The following is a 20,729-nucleotide window of genomic DNA, read 5'->3' as shown; positions in this document are numbered from 1 at the left end:
CCATCGAAAGGTACCTGGTTAGGAAACTATCTTCCTTTGTTAAAGAAGTTGTCACAAAAAAACCCAAAAACTTGTACTCCAGCACCTTAAAGGGAGTCCAATGAGGAAACAAGGGCAGAACTTCAAGTTAGGTAGCATTAACCTATTCTGTACCAAAGATTTGTGTTCAAGATTACTTCCTGATCAAGATCAGTTTAGATTCTGCAGTTACATTCTTAGGCTGGGTTCACACTACGTATATTTCAGTCAGTATTGTGGTCCTCAACCAAAAAGTGGATGGCCGCCATATAACAGTAAATAACTGCCATTATTTCAATATAACAGCCGTTGTTTTAAAATAACAGCAAATATTTGCCACTAAATGGCGGCCATCCACTCAATTTCAACATTGTGTGAACAGAGCCTTTCTGTGTTTTTAATCCACTCCTGGTTTTGGTTGCAATATGAGGACCACAATACTGACTGAAATATACGTAGTGTGAACCAAGTCTTATAATGGCATCCCCTGGTGTTCTTTTGATTACCTCTTAGGGCCCTATTACACGGAACGATAATCGGCCAAATCAGCCCTATCCGGCCGATTATCGTTCCATGTAATAAAAACAACGATAAGCCGATGACAATGATCATTGGCTGATCGTTGATTTAGGTTTGGACCTATAATTGTCGGGCACCAACCGCACCGACCCACGTGCAACAGCGGTGCGCGGCCGGCGGCTGACGATTTGCAAAGTGCCGCAGCCAGTGATTGGCTGAGCTGTTCTGAAGCTGCAGCGCACGGGACCCGGGGAGAAGCGGACCGCAAGAGGAGCCCTGGACCATGGATAGGTAATGTATGCCATTTAAAGCAAGGGCTGCAAGGACATCTTTAACGATGTCCATGCAGTCCTTGCTAAACGATTATCAGGCCATGTTATAGGCTCAGTAAACGAGCACTGATCTAGCAGATCGACGCTCGTTTACAGATATTGTAGAGAGCTTCGGGTACCTCCGGCGCAGACGGTGTGCATCACACTGCCTGCGACAGGAACGTGACGGGAGAGGCGCAGCTAGGCGGGAACAGGTCACAGGTGAGTTGTATTGTTTGTTTTTTTATTGTTCAACTTCAGTTAACACCTGCCTGACCGCATGAGGGCTCCAGCTAGTAAACCCTGCTGTGGTCAGGCAGGGGTTAACATTTTTCGCCGTATAAGGCGAATCCCTGAAAATCTTTTTAAAAGTCAGGGGTCATCTTACGGTATGTGATCAGCCAACTAACCGATCGCTGACACATTTTTACAGAACCTGGTTATCTGCTGAAGAAGCGTTTCTGTACTCTAAAAAAATAAAGCATCCATTTTGATCATTTTTTTATAATGGAAATCAATGGAAAAATGGATCAAAACAGATTGCACACAATTGCATCCGTTTTTCTATCCGTTTTTTGCAAAAATGGATGAAAAAAACGGACTGCAAAAACGTGTGAACCCAGCCTTAGTCTTCTAACCTGCTGATAGTTTCCCTTTAAGAAATCCAAGTGTCAGACTCAGATTTCCTCCCGGGAAACTCACATTGGATTTTATTGTGATGTGTGAACATGCCCTCATATGTCAAGAGGAGAATGTTTTCTCATTGTTTAGCTGAAGTAGGGTCATGAATGGCAGCAATCATGGGAAATCAATTTTCTCATGTTTTCATACAGCACCAAAGTCAAGTGGGGACCATTCAGGGTCTGAAGCTGCGCGGGAATGAAAGTCGGCATTATTCTCGAGGTATTTTCCGGGTGACTGAAATAAGTGGTTTAGAAACTGCTTCATAGTGATTAAATAAGGGCTGGTTATAATCAGCCTATAATGGTCTAATATAAAATCAGCACAAAGAAAATGGTTAAAAACTATAAAATATACATAATATAGACACAGGATAGTGAGAAATAGGTAAGGACGTGACAAAAAGATCCTTAGGTATAAACATTATGGGGGAGATTTATCAAACATGATGTAAAGTGAAACTGGCTCAGTTGCCCCTAGCAACCAATCAGATTCCACCTTTCATTTTCCAAAGAGTCTGTGAGGAATGAAAGGTGGAATCTGATTGGTTGCTAGAGGCAACAGAGCCAGTTTCACTTTACACCATGTTTGATAAATCTCCCCCTATGGCTACATTTACCCGTTACGTAGTTTTGATCCGCAATTACAGACAAATTTAGGGCCCATTGGTTTCTATTGCGCTGTTCACACCTCCTGTATATTTACAGATCAGCAATGCGCAAAAATTACTGACACGCTCTAGTACAGACTGCAATCGCAGCACAGATTGTCCCATAAAAGTCCATGGGAGCGTCTGTTATATTTGCAGATCCGTAATTTTTACAGATGAAACGTCGATAATGTCCACAAATCCGCAGAAAATAAGGACGAGTAATCAGTTTAAACCATTCCCACTTATTTAGCTATCACCTTCAACCATTTTTTGCTGATCCGCCAAGAATATGGATTACAGATGCAATAGTGATGAATTGTTTGCAGATTGCGGATGAAGATTGTAGACATCATGTACTGAACGTGTGAATGTGGCTCTAGTCTGACACGTGTATCACATTACCGCACAACAGAAATCCAGTACAAAAACAGAAAATGCACAAAAATGATGTAAATTCTATAACGCTTCTACAGCACAAGGAAGCAATGAGCTATTCGTAATACTAAGCCCCATGTGGCATTATGTCCAGGTGATAGGAATAACAGGAACACTACCTTAGACACATGGGATGAGTTTTGCATGAACTTTGAATTGTGATTTTCTGGTATCCTAGGATATTAAAGGGAATCTTTCACTAGGTTTATTCCACCTTAAATGAGGGCAGCGCGCTAGTGGCAGAAAAGCTGAACAGATAGGTGTATTACTTACATCATTCTTTTCAGCTGTTCTCCAAATATGCAGGAGAATGGGATTCGTGCTGCACCAACCCCCCGCCCTCCAGCTGCTGATTGACAATTGACTGCCAATATCCTTCCATGGATAGATAACTGCCAAACAGCAGCTGGTGGTCAAAGTTTGCAGCTGCTCATGAATATTCAGGACTACTGATCGGACGCACACTAACAGAGAGAACTACTTATTGTAGTTGTTGTTCATTTATTATTGTTATGTTATTCAGGAGGATACCCCTGGATCAGCTGCACAGAACAATGTAAGTGATACATCATTCTGTTCAGCTTCTCTGTCACTAGTTTATGCTACCCTTAGATAGGACACCATAAACCTACTGACAGAGTCTTTTTTTTTAAATTATCATTGCCTTCATGTATTGCCATGTAGGCAATACAGTAGCAGCACACGCCGGGCAAGTTCAATCAATGTATATTGATCTTCTCCTTGAATTAGATGATATCTAATGAATTGCAACCTACATCACCATTCTGCACCATTGTGTGAATCTACTTAATCCATTATGTATGTTCAGTGTGTGGTGAGCCCCTGGAGGATGTTATAGCGGTGGGACGGCCAGTCTCTTGCCAGATGGAAGTGTGACGCCACTCTGGTGGTGGATGGCCGAGATACAGCCGGACTTTAAGGTTTTGTCACGTGACGCCAGTGCCTAGTGGGCACACAGGTGTGATGGCGCGCCTGCTTTTAGTGTATAAGGCCGGTTGTACCCTTTTCCCCTGTGGTCGGTGTCCTGTCGGGTTGCTCCCGGGCCCCTTGGGATAGTGTAGTCACAGGTGGTCAGAGCGGTGTAATGACTCTCCTGAATAGTGGTAGGACCCGCCACCCACAGATAGGGGAAATGTCCCAAGGTTGCGGTGTATATGCTGTGCAGGTGGTAGTGAATAATCACAGACTCTGTGGATAGCATTGACTTGATTTACTGTTGGCAAATGTGCAACAGGTGATACAGATGAGCTCAGATATACACTTTATACAGTTCCAATAAATACTTGAACATGGAACCACCAGATATGTGTGATAAGTGATAATAGAGTTGGTAGAGTTGTACTGAGGTAGGGTAGTAGAGAGGAGGGTGCCGTGAGTCTCAATCCAAGTAGTATGTGCTCTGCTGGGAGGTTGGAGTAGAGAGAATACTTTTAGAAGTAAAAGAATGAGAAAAACCTGTGTCTGTGTATTGACCTTTCTACAGTCTTCACACCACCTTACGCCCACTAGCGTTGGCTGAACCGTACTAATAGGTGACACAGGACCCAGACCTTGTTACTTGGGATGAGCAGAGTGCTGAGGGTTCCCTGGCTGACACTCGCGCTGCGAGATGGAAATCATAGACTTTACAGTAACTTTGCTCCACCCGGATCAGTTCCTAGCTCTTTGGCTCTTTAGTGGATACTGCCCTGCACTGTTGTTTCTCCTAGTCCTCGGCGTGAGTTGAGATGATCTGTTGGCTAGTCCTCTCCTGAGGGGTTTAACACTGCATCATGCAGGGTTTAAGCACTGAAGAGGAAGTTTGTAAGAGAGCACTGTCCTGCATCCTACCCATGCAGGGCACTGACTAAGACTACTACTACTCTTCTTTACAGAGGCACCTGGCAGAGGGCCAGGGCCCAGGTAGGACCAATGTGGAGAGCTATCTGGTCTGCGTCCTTCCTCCACATAATCTCGTCTTAGACTCCTCCTTCACCCAAGGGACTAACTTCCTATCCAGCGTGTAAGGCGCGCTGTGGTTGGGTGGAAAGAGGGCAACAGAAAAGGTGATAGGACAGAAGAAAGTAAAGATCCTACTGGTTCTGGTACACATAAACACAATAACCCTTTGAGACACTTTAGCTGTGCAGCTTCCACACATCAATACATAACACAGTGACATCTAGTGGTCATCTCTTAATACTACTTTGGCTACAAGAAGACCACAAAAAATACAGACTTTTAGGAAGGGTGTGAACAACAGTAACACCCTTAGTGGGACACCACAAGTATTTTTTTTTTCTTCAAATTAATTAGTGCCAGAAAGTTATACAGATTTGTAATTCACTTCTAGTTAAAAATCTCACATCTTCCCATACTTATCAGCTGCTGTATGTCCTGCAGGAAGTAGTGTAGTCTTTCCATTCTGACACAGTGCTCTCTGCTGCCACCTCTGTCCATGTCAGGAGCTGTCCAGAGCAGGAGAGGTTTTCTATGGGTACTGCTTTAATATTTTTTATTTTCTAGCTCAACTCCCACACTAGAATAAGCAATACAGGCCCTTATACAAGAAGATAGCTAGCCAGCATTCAATAGATTGCATGGCTGCACAGCACACATCTCTCCTATATCCCAGTACTGGAGGTATATAAATAAATGGCACTTACAGTCCTCTTTCTGCATACTGCACTGAACGTTACTAGTAATGTAATCCTCTTCTTTTCTACACTGTGGTTTATTTCTATATTACATTGCCTTGTATCTGTCTCCATTATGGAAACCCTTCACAGAAATCTGTAGGAGAAGGCTATATCCACAGCAGACGAAACCACAGTAAATGAATCCGCAGCAGCTGCATGACAGTCAGAATACATGCACAGAACTCGCGTTGTCTCAGATGTGGTTTCTTCAGGCTTTTTGAGGTCATTTTTAAAAATGTAGGTCACGGCCTAGAGATACATGTATATACATCTATAGCGTATGTATGTGAGTGAGGGTCTTTAATATGTGGGGGGGGGGGGGGCTCTCTTTGAACAAGCAGATGTTCAGGCCACAGCAAGGAGGTCTTTGTGATGTATCGGTTTGGTATGTTGTGGTAAAGCCAATCTAAATACATACATGTACATTTATTTATGTCTACAGAATATCAATAGCACGCTGAGGGATCTGCTGGACCCAATGCTGCATATGGCTCTTGTAATAGCAGAAGCTTCCCAATGCCAATAGGACCTCGCGTTTCAGTAAACTATAAAAAAAATACTGGTTATTGTCCAAAAGTCTGTCAAAAAGACTAGTTTTTTATATACATAAATATAACCAATGGTTTAGCTTAGCCTATGCATCACTGGAAAACCATATGAGTAAAACTATCTGGATATTGACCATTTCTGCATGTTATACTGACTGTATAACACTGCCACCTGCTGGTTAATATGGTGAAGTAACATGCTGAATTCAGTGAACTGTGGTCAAGGTATTAAAAGAGGTTGTCCACCGATTTAAAGGGGTATGTACACCTCATATAGTTATCCCCCATCTATAGGACAGAAGATAAAATATTGATAAGTGGGGGTCTGACTGCTGGGACCCCCACAATCTTTAGAACAAAGAGAAATTGCGCCCTAGAACGAATAGAGTGTAACCCTTTGTTCTCTGGATCAGTTAGACTCCTGTTAATCAGTATGCTATCCTCAATCCTGTGGATGGGGGATAACTATATGACATTGTAAAATCCCTCTAAAACATACCTGTCAGCAGGAAAACAGGGGAGGATATAGTAGCTGGACATGTCATCTTTATCTGCAAGATATAAGGCTTTCTGGGCTCTTCTCATTCTGGAAATGCCCCCTGGGATAAAAAAAATGATGTCTAGCCTTATTTAGCCACTGGTTAATTTACACTTGTTTCCCTGCCGCTTTTATAATACACCCTAATAAGAAGCAGCATGGAGGACATTATAAGGTAGTAGTCAACACTTTAAGCAGTAAATTAAGCAAAGTGAAATCTTATGTTGTCTCTTTGCTGTTGCTCAATCTCTCTGAACTCACTTTTATCTTCCCATCTACCTTCTCTCACCATAGACAACCTAGGGCAACATGTAACTGATCAATCAGTGAGTTGTCAGTCCATCTTGTAAATACAGGATGAAATTGGGCATTTAAAAAAAAAAATCAACTTTTTTTAATTAAGGAAAAGAGATTAATAAGAGGAGAAAGAACCATTTTTCACTGATAATGTTTATTTCTTATATTCACCATTACTATTGACTTATGCAAAGTTTGTTGAACTGACAGTGACCACTTAAAGCGGTATTAAAACATAACTCAAAGATAGCTTTTTATATGTTGCTGCCCATGGTGAAACTATCAATTTCTTCCATACTTATTATCTATTCAGTCTCCTTCCCCCAGTTCTGAGCTGCTGCTTTCTGCTAAAGGCACAAAAATCTGTGTGTGAGCTTTTCACTCTGTCTCTCCCTTCTCTCCCCTTCCTTCTGAGGAGAGAGAGAAGATGACGCATCGATTTTTGTATCTTCAGCAGAAAGCAGCAGCTGAGAACTGGGGGAAGGAGACTGAATAAATAATAACAAGTATGTAATGAATTGTTAGTTTCACCATGAGCAGCAACATATCAAAGTTTTTTTTGAGTGGAATACCGCTTTAAAACTTCACCACGTTGCTGTAAGATTACAGCACTAATAAGTCTAAATTTAGATGTTGACCCGTCTCTATGGAGAAAAGTCAAATACCCAGGTATAGGATGGTTTTTAAATATATCTAGAGCTGTAGTATTACCAACTCGTCACTTATAAATCACAGACACAGATAAGACAGTGTATCAGGATTATAAGCCTGGATAAATGGCCATGTTTTATTATGGTAATCACATTTTATAGACAGATTATGGGGTGGTACTACTCATGCGCAGTGTATTCATAAGAAATGTAAACATTCATTACAGACGGGGTTCGAAGTCACAAGACACATACATGTCACACTCTGGTAGGCCAGTCCATATATGGTGGCAGTTTCCTGTACTGCGCAGTAAAGTTAGCACAATGTGTTATTTTCCATAAATTGTTTATAGATTGCTGGCTCTCTTCTCCTCGTGTATTGTAACTACAAATGATAACTTTCAAGGTGCTGTGCTCATTGACGTGCTGCCAGCATTCCTTTCCTTCTTCCAAACCATCTCTCTGTCACGCTCTGATCATCTCCTTATTCAGAGGGCAGTATACATAGGTGTAGTCTTATAGGTAGGGTGCAAGTAGGTAAAATAGCATGACCTGGCCTTATCAAGCACACAGATTATCCCATTCACATCAGTAAGTGCTCACAATCCTGACCCTGGTTTAGAGGCTGTCCTACATTAGACTCATTTTGGTAAGTATTAACCACTGCATACTGAGAGAGCACCCCATAAGATGTCTCGTTCTGCAGATGCTATGACCGGATCGTCTTACCATCATCAGTAGACTCTTGTCAGATCACTACCCTTGTTCACTTTTTCCTACCTTTGTGTCATCAACGTCAAGAGACGACTGATCACTTTATATCTAGTATATCCCACCCCTTTGACAGGCGCCATTGTCTTCAATACTCTTGGCAGAGGTCTGATATTTGTTGTCCCGTCCTGCATTTGTTTTCAATGGGGGAGGGGGGCAGGTAAGCGACTCGGGGGATTATGTCAATGGAGAATTAAAGGGTCAGACACCTGACATCCAGATGATGGGGAGAGGTCAGAGGTCTCCATACACATATACATGGTTCAGCGGCGTCAAAATAATCAAATGTGTTTATTCAGCAGATTGCGGACTATGCAAAGCCAAAACTATCCCCACTCTTTACTAATGTAAATATGACTGGTACTTTTTGTTGGGATAGGACCATATAAGTAATATACAGAACATTTACTGTATAGATACTATAATAGAAATATACCAGACATTTACTGTATAGATACTACATAAAAAATATACTATACACATATTGATATTATATAGGGAACATAGAGGGCAAATATAATTACTTTACATAAAATAAACTATATATATATATATATACATATAGTGTGTGTGTGTATATATATATATATATACATATATATATATACAAGTGGTACCTTGGTTTAAGAGTAACTTGGTTTAAGAGCGTTTTGCAAGAAGAGCTCACAGTTTTTCAAAATTGTGACTTGGTTTAAGAGCATTGCTTTGGTTTAAGAGGTCCTGGTATTGGGTGGGAGGGCGAGTGGGGGAGGGGCATGGTCTGCATAGCGGGGTCTACAGCACAGTACTCTGACCCAGGAAGTCTCCCTCACCTTCCAATTTATAGCAGATCCCTTAAGGGTGGGACTTGCATCAGGGGACAGGACTGTGGGGTGATCTCTCCATAGCTGTAACCCCTCTCTCCCCGGACAGAGAGTGCTGCTATACTGTGTCCACATCTGCCCTGCTCATTCCTTCATGCTCCCTGCAGTCTCTGTCAGTCCTTGTCTTTCCCACCCTCTCCATTCCTGCTATAATGTTCCTGCTCTCACACTTAGCTATACACACTGCTGCTATAATGTGTTTGCACTCACACTCAGCTATACACACTGCTGCTATAATGTGCTTGCACTCATACTCAGCTATACACACTGCTGCTATAATGATTATAAAATGATTTTTGGGGTGTGGAACCAATTGTCAACATTTCAATAATTTCTTATGGGAAAATTTGCTTTGGTATAAGAGTGGATTTGGATTACAAGCACGGTCCCAAAACGAATTATGCTCGTAATCCAAGGCACCACTGTATATATACTTTCTTTCATGTAAAGTAATTATATTTCCCCTGTATGTTTCCTATACAATGTGGCTTTCCTGTAGATGTCATAAACCCTGTATATGTGTGTATATATATATATATATATATATATATATATATATATATATATATATATATATATAGGAAGAAACATACAGGGTATAAGTAGTATACAGGAAAGAAGGAAATTGGCAGCATAGAGGGCAAATATAATTACTTTTCATGAAAGAAAGTGTGTGTATATGTATGTATATATATATATATATATATATATATATATATATATATATTTTTTTTTTTTTTTTTTTAAAGAAACATACAGGGTATAAGTGGTATACAGGAAAGACACATGAGAATTATATAGAGGACAGTCCTATGGTATCATGGTCTCCTGCAGTCGGTCATATAATACCTCAGGAGGACTCCATCCTGTATACTTGCAGTCACCCAGCGGTTACATAACGAGTCATGCAGGAGATAGAGCCTTTCCAGGTTGTGACGTCACTAGCAGGCGACGCTCAGAGGATTCTGGAAGTGACAAGTGCGAAGTTCCCAGCAGCAGCAGCAGGAGGAGGAGATCGCTGTCATTGTCCCCGGCGGAGTGTGACTGCTGGAGGTCATCATGCCCCGCGGTAGCCGCAGCGTTCCTTCCCGTACGGCTCCCAGGTAAGAACTGCAGACACCAGACCTACAGTGTGAACAGTGCTAGAGAACTACAGGACAAGGTCACGTCATACCCTTGGGAGACATAGGTGACCGCTGGGGGTAACGTGTCTGCTGATGACTGACCTTACTGGGGCACATACACACCTCACTTAAGTCTCCTGATCTGCACATGCCTCTCAAAAATGTGTAACCTTTGACCCCCTAGTGACACTTTTTTACTATGAGACAATGTTTCTCGTGTGAAACCCGATTTATTGTATGTAATGAGATTTAGCTTCTGTTTCCTACAGTGATGACTGGCAGGTAAAACATATGTAGGTTACAGGGTGGCAAAACCTCACCAATATCACTCAGATCTCTGTAATCTCTGCATCCAGTAGGTCCCTGGGCACCCCAGTCTGATACAGTATAGGGGTACAGTACAAAATCTCTTCAGAAGACCACCTATATAAATGAGCACTGTCATTACCAATAAATCAGCGGGGGAGGGGATATACTACATATGTGCAGTTTACTTCATTTATTTTTTTGCCTGTTTTCTATATGAATTACAATGCTATACATTTGACCACTAGGTTGAGACTCTGTCGCTAAGGTCATTTAGTCTTTAGTAACAGCAGTAAAGAGACCAAATGCAGGAAGTGATGTCAGGTGCCCCTGCACTGATTGGCCCAGTGAAGATGAATGCTGATTGGCCAGCAGCCGTACATGCCCCTGTACACTTCTGTGGCTGACTAATCTAACTGATCTAAGGGTCCTATTCCACGGGCCAATAGGGGCCCGTTCAATAATGTAAACGAGCGCCGATCTGCTAGATCGGCGCTCGTTTACTGGGCCTATTCCACGGCCTGATTATCGTTTAGCGAGGGCTGCAGGGAAATAGTTACTGATGTCCTTGCAGCCCTTGTTTAAACACCATACATTACCTAAACATGTTGCAGGTCTTCTCCTGCGCTCCTTTTTCCTCCTGGTCCCGCACACAGCAGCAGCTTCAGAGCGGCCTGTCTGAGCTGACAGACCGCTCAGCCAATCACTGTTCGCGGCGGTCCTGGCCAGTGATTGGCTGAGCGGTCTGTCAGCTAAGACAGGCCGCTCTGAAGCTGCTGCTGCGCGCGGGACCGGGAGGAAGAAGGAGCGCAGGAGAAGACCTAGGTAGGCATAGTGCTTGTGAAAAAGTCGCTCGCCGGCCCCGCACCGATATTCCACGCAGCGATGCACGGTCGGTGCCCGATGATTTTAGGTTTGAACCTAAATAAACGATCAACCGATGACACGATTCGGCCGATTATCGCTCCTTGGAATAGGCCCCTAAAGCTAAGGTAATTTATAAACAAGTGAAATACAGGTACGTGAGGGGAGCAGTGGGGGGCAGTATATGTAACCGACAGCATACATAAGGCAATCATTCACTATAGATTTGCTGGGGGGGGGGGGGGGGTCTATGTGGCATGACAGGTACACTTTAAAAAAAGACTATCCCCTTGTCCAGAACAGATGTCTTGTGACCGATTTGTTTAGTTCCATCATATATTATACATAAGGGACGTTTATTTAAGAGGTCCACTTTCCATAGTAAAGCAGCTCTGACCTTCACACAGAGGTTTCACTGTATTTCACCAACAGGCAAGTTTCCTAATGTGAAACCCTATTTCCTTTCTATAATGGGCGTGAGACAGTGCCTAGCCCTATATTAGTCTCTTATTTTACTTTCTTCTCATATCGTGAATCCAGTCTTTTTCCCTAATAGGATCCAATCTCATTTTAGAAATTTATCAAACATAGTGTAAAGTGAAACTGGCTCAGTTGCCCCTCGCAACCAACCAGATTCCAATTTTCATTCCTCACAGACTCTTTGGAAAACGAAAGGAGGAATCTGATTGGTTGCTAGGGGCAACTGCGCCAGTTTCACTTTACACATGTTTGATAAGTCCCCCCCATACGACGTATTGCAATGTTTCTACAGCTGTGAAACCTCTGAGCTCACGTATACATCATAGCCCTGTGCAGCAATACACAATGCTCCACCAGATACTCTATATCCCAATATAATTCCCATGTAGTAACAATTACTTTATGGCCATGAGCCAACAACGTCTTTTCTTGGCCGCTTGACTGACATTGTTTGAACGGCCACAATTTTGCATCCAATAACATCAGTTTTTTCCCCAAGAAATAACGGACATTATTCTGAAATACCGGACATTATTTGGTCGCAGTTCAAAAAAAAAAATGGTCGTCAAACGGGCAAGAAAATATGTTGTGTGGTTGTGGCCTACTGGAGAATACCTCCCTGCATGCGTCAGCAGATGAAAAGTGCAGATCTGTACAGAAACTGAGAGAAGAAGACTCTATGTATGAATTTAATTCGTAATCCACATTGATTTGTCTTTCCATTTCTTCTGGCAGCCCTGCACCTTCTCATGCCCCGGCTCCGGCACATCCACCCCCTTCTGCTGTATCCACAGCTCCAGCCCCATCCCAGGGGCCCGGATTAATGGCCCAGATGGCTACTACAGCAGCTGGTGTGGCAGTGGGCTCAGCGGTCGGCCATGTCCTTGGTGGAGCTCTTACCGGTGCGTTTAGTGGTGGCAGCTCTGAGCCTGCAAAGCCGGCCGTACAGGTCAGTATTAACGTATCGCACATATGCAACTGATGGTTTGTTATGGGTTGACCAACTTAACATCTACCTACTTACCTGCTGGCCTCCCCCCCCCCCCCCCCCCCAGAGACCCGTTAGTGGCCTCTCTACCTGTCAATCGCCCCCCAACTGTGTGCTGATAGGCAGAGAGCCATGACTAGTGATAGGCAGCTCCCCGCCCAGATGACTAGTTACCGCCCCTCTGCCGGCGGAATAAAAGAACTTTTTCCCCTGGTTGCTGGTCACTTTGCGAAGCTATACTGTGCTGCAGGGAACCATATCAGCGTAATCGTGCTGATTGATTCCCTTTAAATCCCACAAATACACATGTAACGGATTTGCTGCAGAACGCCACAAGGAAATGTTCAGCGTGCAGATTCTGGTACCGATTTCTTCCACATTTTCTATGGATTCTGAAATGTAGAAAAAGACAAGATTTTGACTTTTATTGAAGTCAGCAGGACAAATGCACAGCATGGGGGAGATTTATCAAACATGGTGTAAAGTGATATAACGGACGCTCCCATGGACTTTTATGGGACAATCTGTGCCGCGATTACAGTCTGTACTAGAGCGTGTCAGTAATTTTTGCGCATTGCTGATCTGTAAATATACAGGAGGTGTGAACAGCGCAATAGAAACCAATGGGCCCTAAATTTGTCTGTAATTGCGGATCAAAACTACGTAACGGGTAAATGTAGCCATAGGGGGAGATTTATCAAACATGGTGTAAAGTGAAACTGGCTCTGTTGCCCCTAGCAACCAATCAGATTCCACTTTTCATTCCTCACAGACTCTTTGGAAAATGAAAGGTGGAATCTGATTGGTTGCTAGGGGCAACTGAGCAAGATTCACTTTACACCATGTTTGATAAATCCCCCCATAATGTCTCTAAAATCCGTCCCTCAGGTGAATTTCTAGTTGGAAATATCGGCAACACATGGGTGAGGTCAAAATCTCACCCAATATGCTACTACTGTATTCTGCTGCTGATTTTCCACCAACAAATCAGGACAGAAATCTGCAGCAAATCAGCTATGTAGGTCTTATAGGACAAACCATTCCGAGACAGCTGCTCTTACTTTAATTGAATGGTTTTATTTTTACCCTTCTGTTTGTTGCTGAAGAGCGGCACCAATTAAATCTACTTAAGGGGCACTCCGGTGACTTTTTTTTTCATTCAAATTAAAAAAATTTAATCAAAAATTCTTTCAAATCAATTGGTGTCAGAAAGTTATATAGTTTTGTAATTTACTACTATTTCAAAATCTCCAGTCTTCCAGTACTTATCAGCTGCTGTATGTCCTGCAGGAAGTGGCGTATTCTCTCGAGTCTGACACAGTGCTCTCTGCTGCCACCTCTGTCTTTGTCAAGAACTGTCCCGAGCAATAGCAAATCCCAATAGAAAACTTCTCCTGCTCTGGACAGTTCCTGACATGGACAGAGGTGGCAGCAGAGAGTGCTGTGTCACACAGGAAAGAATACACCACTTCCTGCAGCAGCTGATAAGTACTGTAACACTGGAGATTTTTAAATAGAAGAAAATTACAAATCTGAAAAAAAAAAAATCGCCAGACTTTATTTTTCCCTATGTTAAAATTGGGATCAAAAATTGCAAACAATTCCGTACAAACAGGACTACTACTACTTCTCAGGGGTCAGGACTGCAGACAGGTGAGTGATGTGAACCCCTCCAGTTCTGATAAATGGCTAGGAGGGCGTACATAGAGAGGAGATATTAGCTGGTGCATGTGTCACACAGAGTCAGTGTTCTTAGGATTCTCTCTGCTACGGTGGATTTAAAGGGATTTATCCTGTTCTTTAAACAGGCTGGTCATAAGCATTTTATTCAGTACTTATCATTGACTATTAGTTTAGCTCTATTTCTGATCCTTTCTATTTCTTTCCTGTAGGAGCCTCCAAAGCCCCCTGCTTTCACCCCCCAGCCTCAGTCACAGTATGGCCCCTGCCACTATGAAATGAAGCAGTTCTTGGACTGTGCTACCACACAGAGTGACCTGACACTGTGTGAGGGATTTAGTGAAGCATTAAAGCAGTGCAAATACAACTATGGTGAGTAGAAGGCAGATCCCTGAAAAATATAAAGCCCCCCCCCCCCAAAGTTATTCCTGCCAGGTGACACTCCACACAGATCATTACTCCATGTGACAACCACAATAGTAGCGGGAGGTCTCACTGACTGTCGGATAGATATCAGTGAATGTTTTCACATCAAGTGGTGTCAGAAAGATTTATAGATTACTTCTATAGAAAAATCACCAGTCTTCTAGTACTTATCAGCTGCTGTATGTCCTACAGAATGTGTGGCTTTATTTTCAGTCTGACACAGCACTCTCTGCTGCCACCTCTGTCCATGTCAGGAACTGTCCAGAGCAGGAGAGGTTTTCTATGAGGATTTGCTCCTGCTCTGGACAGTTCCTGACGTGGACAGAGGTGGCAGCAGAGAGCACTGTGTCAGACTGGAAATAATACACCACTTCCTGCAGGACATACGGCAACTGATACATACTGGAAGATTGGAGATTTTTTAAATAGAACTAATTAACATATCTGTTTAACTCTCTGACACTAATTGATTTGAAAACATTTTTTTTCTCTGAAGTTCCTATTTAAAGTGCATTACTATTAAAGTCTCCTCCCCCCTGCACTCGTTCATGTTCCTTGGTGTTGCAGGGATGGAGGAGGCTATGGTTTTGGTCTCAGTAGTTTAAGGGATTATTAGAATTTTTATAAACCTCTGACTTATCATAGTGACACGTCAGAAGTTGTGAGTTCCACATGTAGATTTCACCAGTCACTAAAAGACTTTGACTGGACATTCTCCTAATGTGTAACATGGAAGGTTAGGGGCTCTGTGCCATATTAAAGGGGTTATCCAGTGCTACAAAAAGATGGCCGCATTCTGCCAGAGACAGCATGACTCTTGTTTCCGGTTCAGGTGTGGTTTGCAATTAAGCTCCATTCACTTCAATGGAAATGAGTTACATAATCCCACCCAAACTGGAGACAAGAGAAGGGCTGTCCCTGGAAGTAAGTGGCCATTTTTGTGTAGCCCTGGATAACCCCTTTAAATCCCCTTTGTTTGCTTTTACGGGCATTGGTTATATTTAGAGATGAGCGAACCTCGAGCATGCTGGAATCCATCCGAACCCGAGCATTCGGCATTTGATTAGCGGTGGCTACTGAACTTGGATAAAGCCCTAAGGCTATGTGGAAAACATGGATATAGTCATTGGCTGTATCCATGTAACCGTAGAGCTTTATCCAACTTCAGCAGCCCCAGCTAATCAAATACCGAACGTTCGGGTTCGGATGGACTCGAACCCGAACCCGGTTCACTCATCTCTAGTTATATTACATTAACTATATTGTAACTGTGGTTTTCTGTCTTTTCAGGTGTCTCCTCCCTTTTGTGACATACTATGGTTGGCCAGCTGGACAGGCATACCTATTCTGGTTTTCTCATGTTGATATAATATCTTAAAGTAGAGTAATTAATAAATCTAGATATATTTATAATTAATCCTGTGTTGTCTTTTCTTATTTGACATGTTTAGCTATATCATATAGTTGCATAACCTCTCCATCTCCTTCCCTCTGTTCTGAGCCTTCTGCTTTCTGCTAAAGACACAAAACTGTGTAAAAACATGTAAGCTGCTCTCTCAATCTCCCCCTCCTCCCCTCCCTTCCAAGATGGATGATGTAAATAGTATCCCTGGCTGTTTCTGTACTGTTCCTGCTGTGATATCAGGAGGATTAGTCACAGTAAGGTCACAAGTAAAGGCTCTATTCCACCAACAGATCTGACGACAGATTATCTGCCAAAGATTTGAAGCCAAACCCAGGAACAGACTATAAACAGAGAACAGGTCATAAAGAAAAGACTGGATTTCTCCTCTTTTCAAATCCATTCCTGGGTTTGGCTTCAAATCTTTGGCAGATAATCTGTCGTCAGATCTGTTGGTGGAATAGGGCCTTTACTTTACCTTATATTAACTCTCCTTGCAGAAACAGCCTTCCAGCGGCTTGTTTACATTCATCTCTGAAGGGGGAGAGGGGCAGAGAGAATAGCTCACATGCAGTTTTCTTTGAATTCAGCAGAAAGCAGAAGCTCAGAACTAGGCGAAGGAGACAAAAAAGGCATGTATGAATTGTTAGTCTTCAGGAGGGAAGAGGGGGGGGGGGGGTGGAATATCCCTTTAATGTATGTAAAGGTTTTGATAGTGTTTCACCATTCCCTTCTTTTGTCCAGACTATACAGATTTAGTTCTTTAAATCTTTCCTGATGTTTTATTCTTTTAAAGGGAACCAATCACCCAGAAAATCAATGTAAAGACAAGGATATGTGCTGATAGATCACCCAGCACACTTCCCAAATATGCCCCTGTAACCTCTGTGCCCCCCTCAATTAGACAGTAATCTTACTTTGTTTAGGTCACGCGCTGTATGTAAATTTTTGCTAAGTAGTCCTGGTGGGCGTATGTAGTCCTGGTGGGCGTATGTAGTCACGGTCCGGGGGCGTATCTAGTCACGGTCCGGGGGCGTATGTAGTCACGGTCTGGGGCTGTAATCACGCCCAGAGGGGCGTGATTCGGAGGCTTGCGGTCCAGTGACGTTATCCGGCGGCTTGCGTTCCGCGTCGTGGCCGCGCTGACGTGTTCGGGAACCCGCGCATGCGCAGTACGTCAGCGTCGTCTCCCGCCGTACTGCGCATGCGCGGGTTCCCGAACACGTCGGCGCGGCCGCGACGCGGAACGCAAGCCGCCGGATGACGTCACTGGACCGCAAGCCTCCGAATCACGCCCCTCTGGGCGTGATTACAGCCCCAGACCGTGACTAGATACGCCCCAGGACCGTGACTAGATACGCCCCCGGACCGTGACTACATACGCCCACCAGGACTACATACGCCCACCAGGACTACTTAGCAAAAATTTACATACAGCGCGTGACCTGAACAAAGTAAGATTACTGTCTAATTGAGGGGGGCACAGAGGTTACAGGGGCATATTTGGGAAGTGTGCTGGGTGATCTATCAGCACATATCCTTGTCTTTACATTGATTTTCTGGGTGATTGGTTCCCTTTAAAGCATGCCTATCAAAAAAAATAAAATAAATAAAAAACTGATATGTCACAGTGATGGGAGAGAACGCACTGAGCAGGGTTGCAGTCTGAACGATTAGACCAGACCAATAAGTCTCTATGAGTAGAGCTCTATACAGCAGGATCACAATCTCCCTCTCCCTACTGGTTATACCTCTAGCTATACAGCCCAGCATACGATTATATATATACAGCCAGGGGCGTAGCTAATGTCTCTTGGGCCCTGGTGCAAGAGGTCAACTTGGGCCCCCCCCCCTTACCACATACTGACTAACACAACCGCTGCTACTGAATAAAATCCTCTGTACGTAGACCAATATCACCTCATCCAGTCATATAGAGGTGGCCCCAGCTCTACACAGGCTCTATACACCATATAAATTACAGCGCAGATATATCAGGTGACTCACAGGGGACGTCTTCTCTGATCGGAGTTCTTCCCTTTTCATCTTCTCCATCTGCCCAGGGCCATTATGAGAACTTTTTGGAGCCACGAATCCACAGAATCTGCCAGACAAACATATTAGGCTCCTCACACTGACACCATCCTCATCTCTCTACAAACTGCACATCTGTATTGGCCCCTTTACACCCTCATTTAGTGGGTAGCCCTGACACTATGTGACTCCCTTATAGTACATATTCCCCTATTGTATACACCCCCTGTGTAGTCCACCTTATAGATGGCCCCCCAATGTTTCCCTCTTATAGATGGCCCCCTGTGTTGTCCCTATTATAGATGCCCCCCATGTTGTCAACCATATAGATGCCCCCCATTTTATCCCCCTTACAGATGCCCTCCATGTTGTCCCCTCCTCCTGCCCCTCCATCATCATACTACTACCCCTTTCATCCTCCTGCCCCTCCATCATCATACAACCACCTCCACCATAATACTACTACCCCTTCATCCTCCTGCCCTTTCATCATCATACCACTTCACCCCTCATCATCCTCTTGTTCCATCATCATCATACCACTACATCCTCATCATCCTCTTGTTTCATCATCATCATACCACTACATCCTCATCATCCTCTTGTTCCTTCATCATCATACCACTTCACCCCTCATCATCCTCTTGTTCCATCATCATCATACCACTACATCCTCATCATCCTCTTGTTTCATCATCATCATACCACTACATCCTCATCATCCTCTTGTTCCTTCATCATCATACCACTACACCCCTCATCATCCTCTTGTTCCTTCATCATCATACCACTACACCCCTCATCATCCTCTTGTTTCATCATCATACCACTACACCCCCCCATCATCCTCTTGTTCCATCATCATCATCATACCACTACATCCTCATCATCTTCTTGTTCCATCATCACACCACTACACCCCTCATCATCCTCTTGTTCCTTCATCATCCTCTTGTTCCATCATCATCATACCACTACATCCTCATCATCCTCTTGTTCCTTCATCATCATACCACTACACCCCCCATCATCCTCTTGTTCCATCATCATCATCATCATACCACTACATCCTCATCATCTTCTTGTTCCATCATCATACCACTACACCCCTCATCATCTTCTTGCTCCATCATCATCATCATACCACTACACCCTATCATCCTCTTGTTCCATCATCATCATACCACTACACCCCTCATCATCCTCTTGTTCCATCATCATACCACTACACCCCCATCATCCTCTTGTTCCATCATCATCATACCACTACACCCCTCATCATCCTCTTGTTCCATCATCATCATCATACCACTACACCCCTCATCCTCCTTTTGTTCCATCATCATCATCATACCACTACACCCTATCATCCTCTTGTTCCATCATCATCATACCACTACACCCTATCATCCTCTTGTTCCATCATCATACCACTACACCCCTCATCCTCCTCTTGTTCCATCATCATCATACCACTACATTCCCATCATCCTCTTGTTCCATCATCATCATACCACTACACCCCTCATCATCCTCTTGTTCCATCATCATCATACCACTACACCCCCATCATCCTCTTGTTCCATCATCATCATACCACTACACCCCCATCATCCTCTTGTTCCATCATCATCATACCACTACACCCCCATCATCCTCTTGTTCCATCATCATCATACCACTACATCCCCATCATCCTCGTTCCATCATCATCATACCACTACACCCCTCATCATCCTCTTGTTCCATCATCATACCACTACACCCCATCATCCTCTTGTTCCTTCATCATCATCATCATACCACTACACCCCTCATCTTCCTCTTGTTCCATCATCATCATACCACTACACCCCTCATCATCCTCTTGTTCCATCATCATCATCATACCACTACACCCCCATCATCCTCTTGTTCCATCATCATCATACCACTACACCCCTCATCATCCTCTTGTTCCATCATCATCATACCACTACACCCCGCATCATCCTCTTGTTCCATCATCATCATACCATTATACCCCTCATCATCCTCTTGTTCCATCATCATACCACTACACCCCCATCATCCCCTTAAAAACAAAAAAATCTATACTCACCTGCATGATTTCTGTAGCCCCCAGGTCACACCCGCTGGCGGGCTTCCCCCGACGGGAGGCGGGGCTTACCGCGGAGGGGGCGGAGCTTCGCGGGACCTGTTTTTTTTCTTAACGCGATGCTCCCTGCGCTGGAAGTACTTCCCCCCCCCCGCCGCACACAGAGCTCCCTGGGGGCCGCAAGACAGCCGGGGGGCCCCTGCCTCTTGTGATCGCAAGCAAAACATTGCTTGCGGTCACAAGAGGGAGTGGGAGGCGGGCAGTGCAGTGGTAAGGGGGGGCCTCGAGGGCCCCCCCTTGGTAGCGGCCCGGTCGCGGCGGCGACCCCTGCGACCGCGGTCGCTA

The 20,729-nt window shown here is 43.9% G+C and overlaps 1 protein-coding gene across 1 annotated transcript; it reads left to right on the top strand.

Annotated features, from left to right (window-relative positions):
* Positions 1-9,931: 9,931 nt before the first annotated feature.
* CHCHD10 (coiled-coil-helix-coiled-coil-helix domain containing 10) lies at positions 9,932-16,267 on the top strand. The gene is made up of 4 exons (XM_069964053.1): positions 9,932-10,085; positions 12,492-12,705; positions 14,637-14,796; positions 16,141-16,267. Exons 1-4 carry the CDS (start codon positions 10,042-10,044, stop codon positions 16,158-16,160), a joined length of 438 nt encoding a protein of 145 aa, XP_069820154.1. The 5' UTR covers positions 9,932-10,041; the 3' UTR covers positions 16,161-16,267.
* The last annotated feature ends 4,462 nt before the right edge of the window (positions 16,268-20,729 follow it).

The sequence above is a fragment of the Dendropsophus ebraccatus genome, chromosome 3 (assembly GCF_027789765.1).
Source record: "Dendropsophus ebraccatus isolate aDenEbr1 chromosome 3, aDenEbr1.pat, whole genome shotgun sequence".
Taxonomy (NCBI): domain Eukaryota; kingdom Metazoa; phylum Chordata; class Amphibia; order Anura; family Hylidae; genus Dendropsophus; species Dendropsophus ebraccatus.
Note: the sequence above shows the minus strand (reverse complement) of the source record. Positions and strands in the feature narration are given on the sequence as shown.

Excerpts from the sequence above, each read along its gene's own strand:
- CHCHD10 (XM_069964053.1), top strand. The coding sequence starts at position 10,042 with ATGCCCCGCGGTAGCCGCAGCGTTCCTTCCCGTACGGCTCCCAG. Across the intron at positions 10,086-12,491 it reads CCTTCCCGTACGGCTCCCAG|CCCTGCACCTTCTCATGCCC; the intron begins GTAAGAACTGCA and ends TTCTTCTGGCAG. Across the intron at positions 14,797-16,140 it reads GCAGTGCAAATACAACTATG|GTGTCTCCTCCCTTTTGTGA; the intron begins GTGAGTAGAAGG and ends CTGTCTTTTCAG.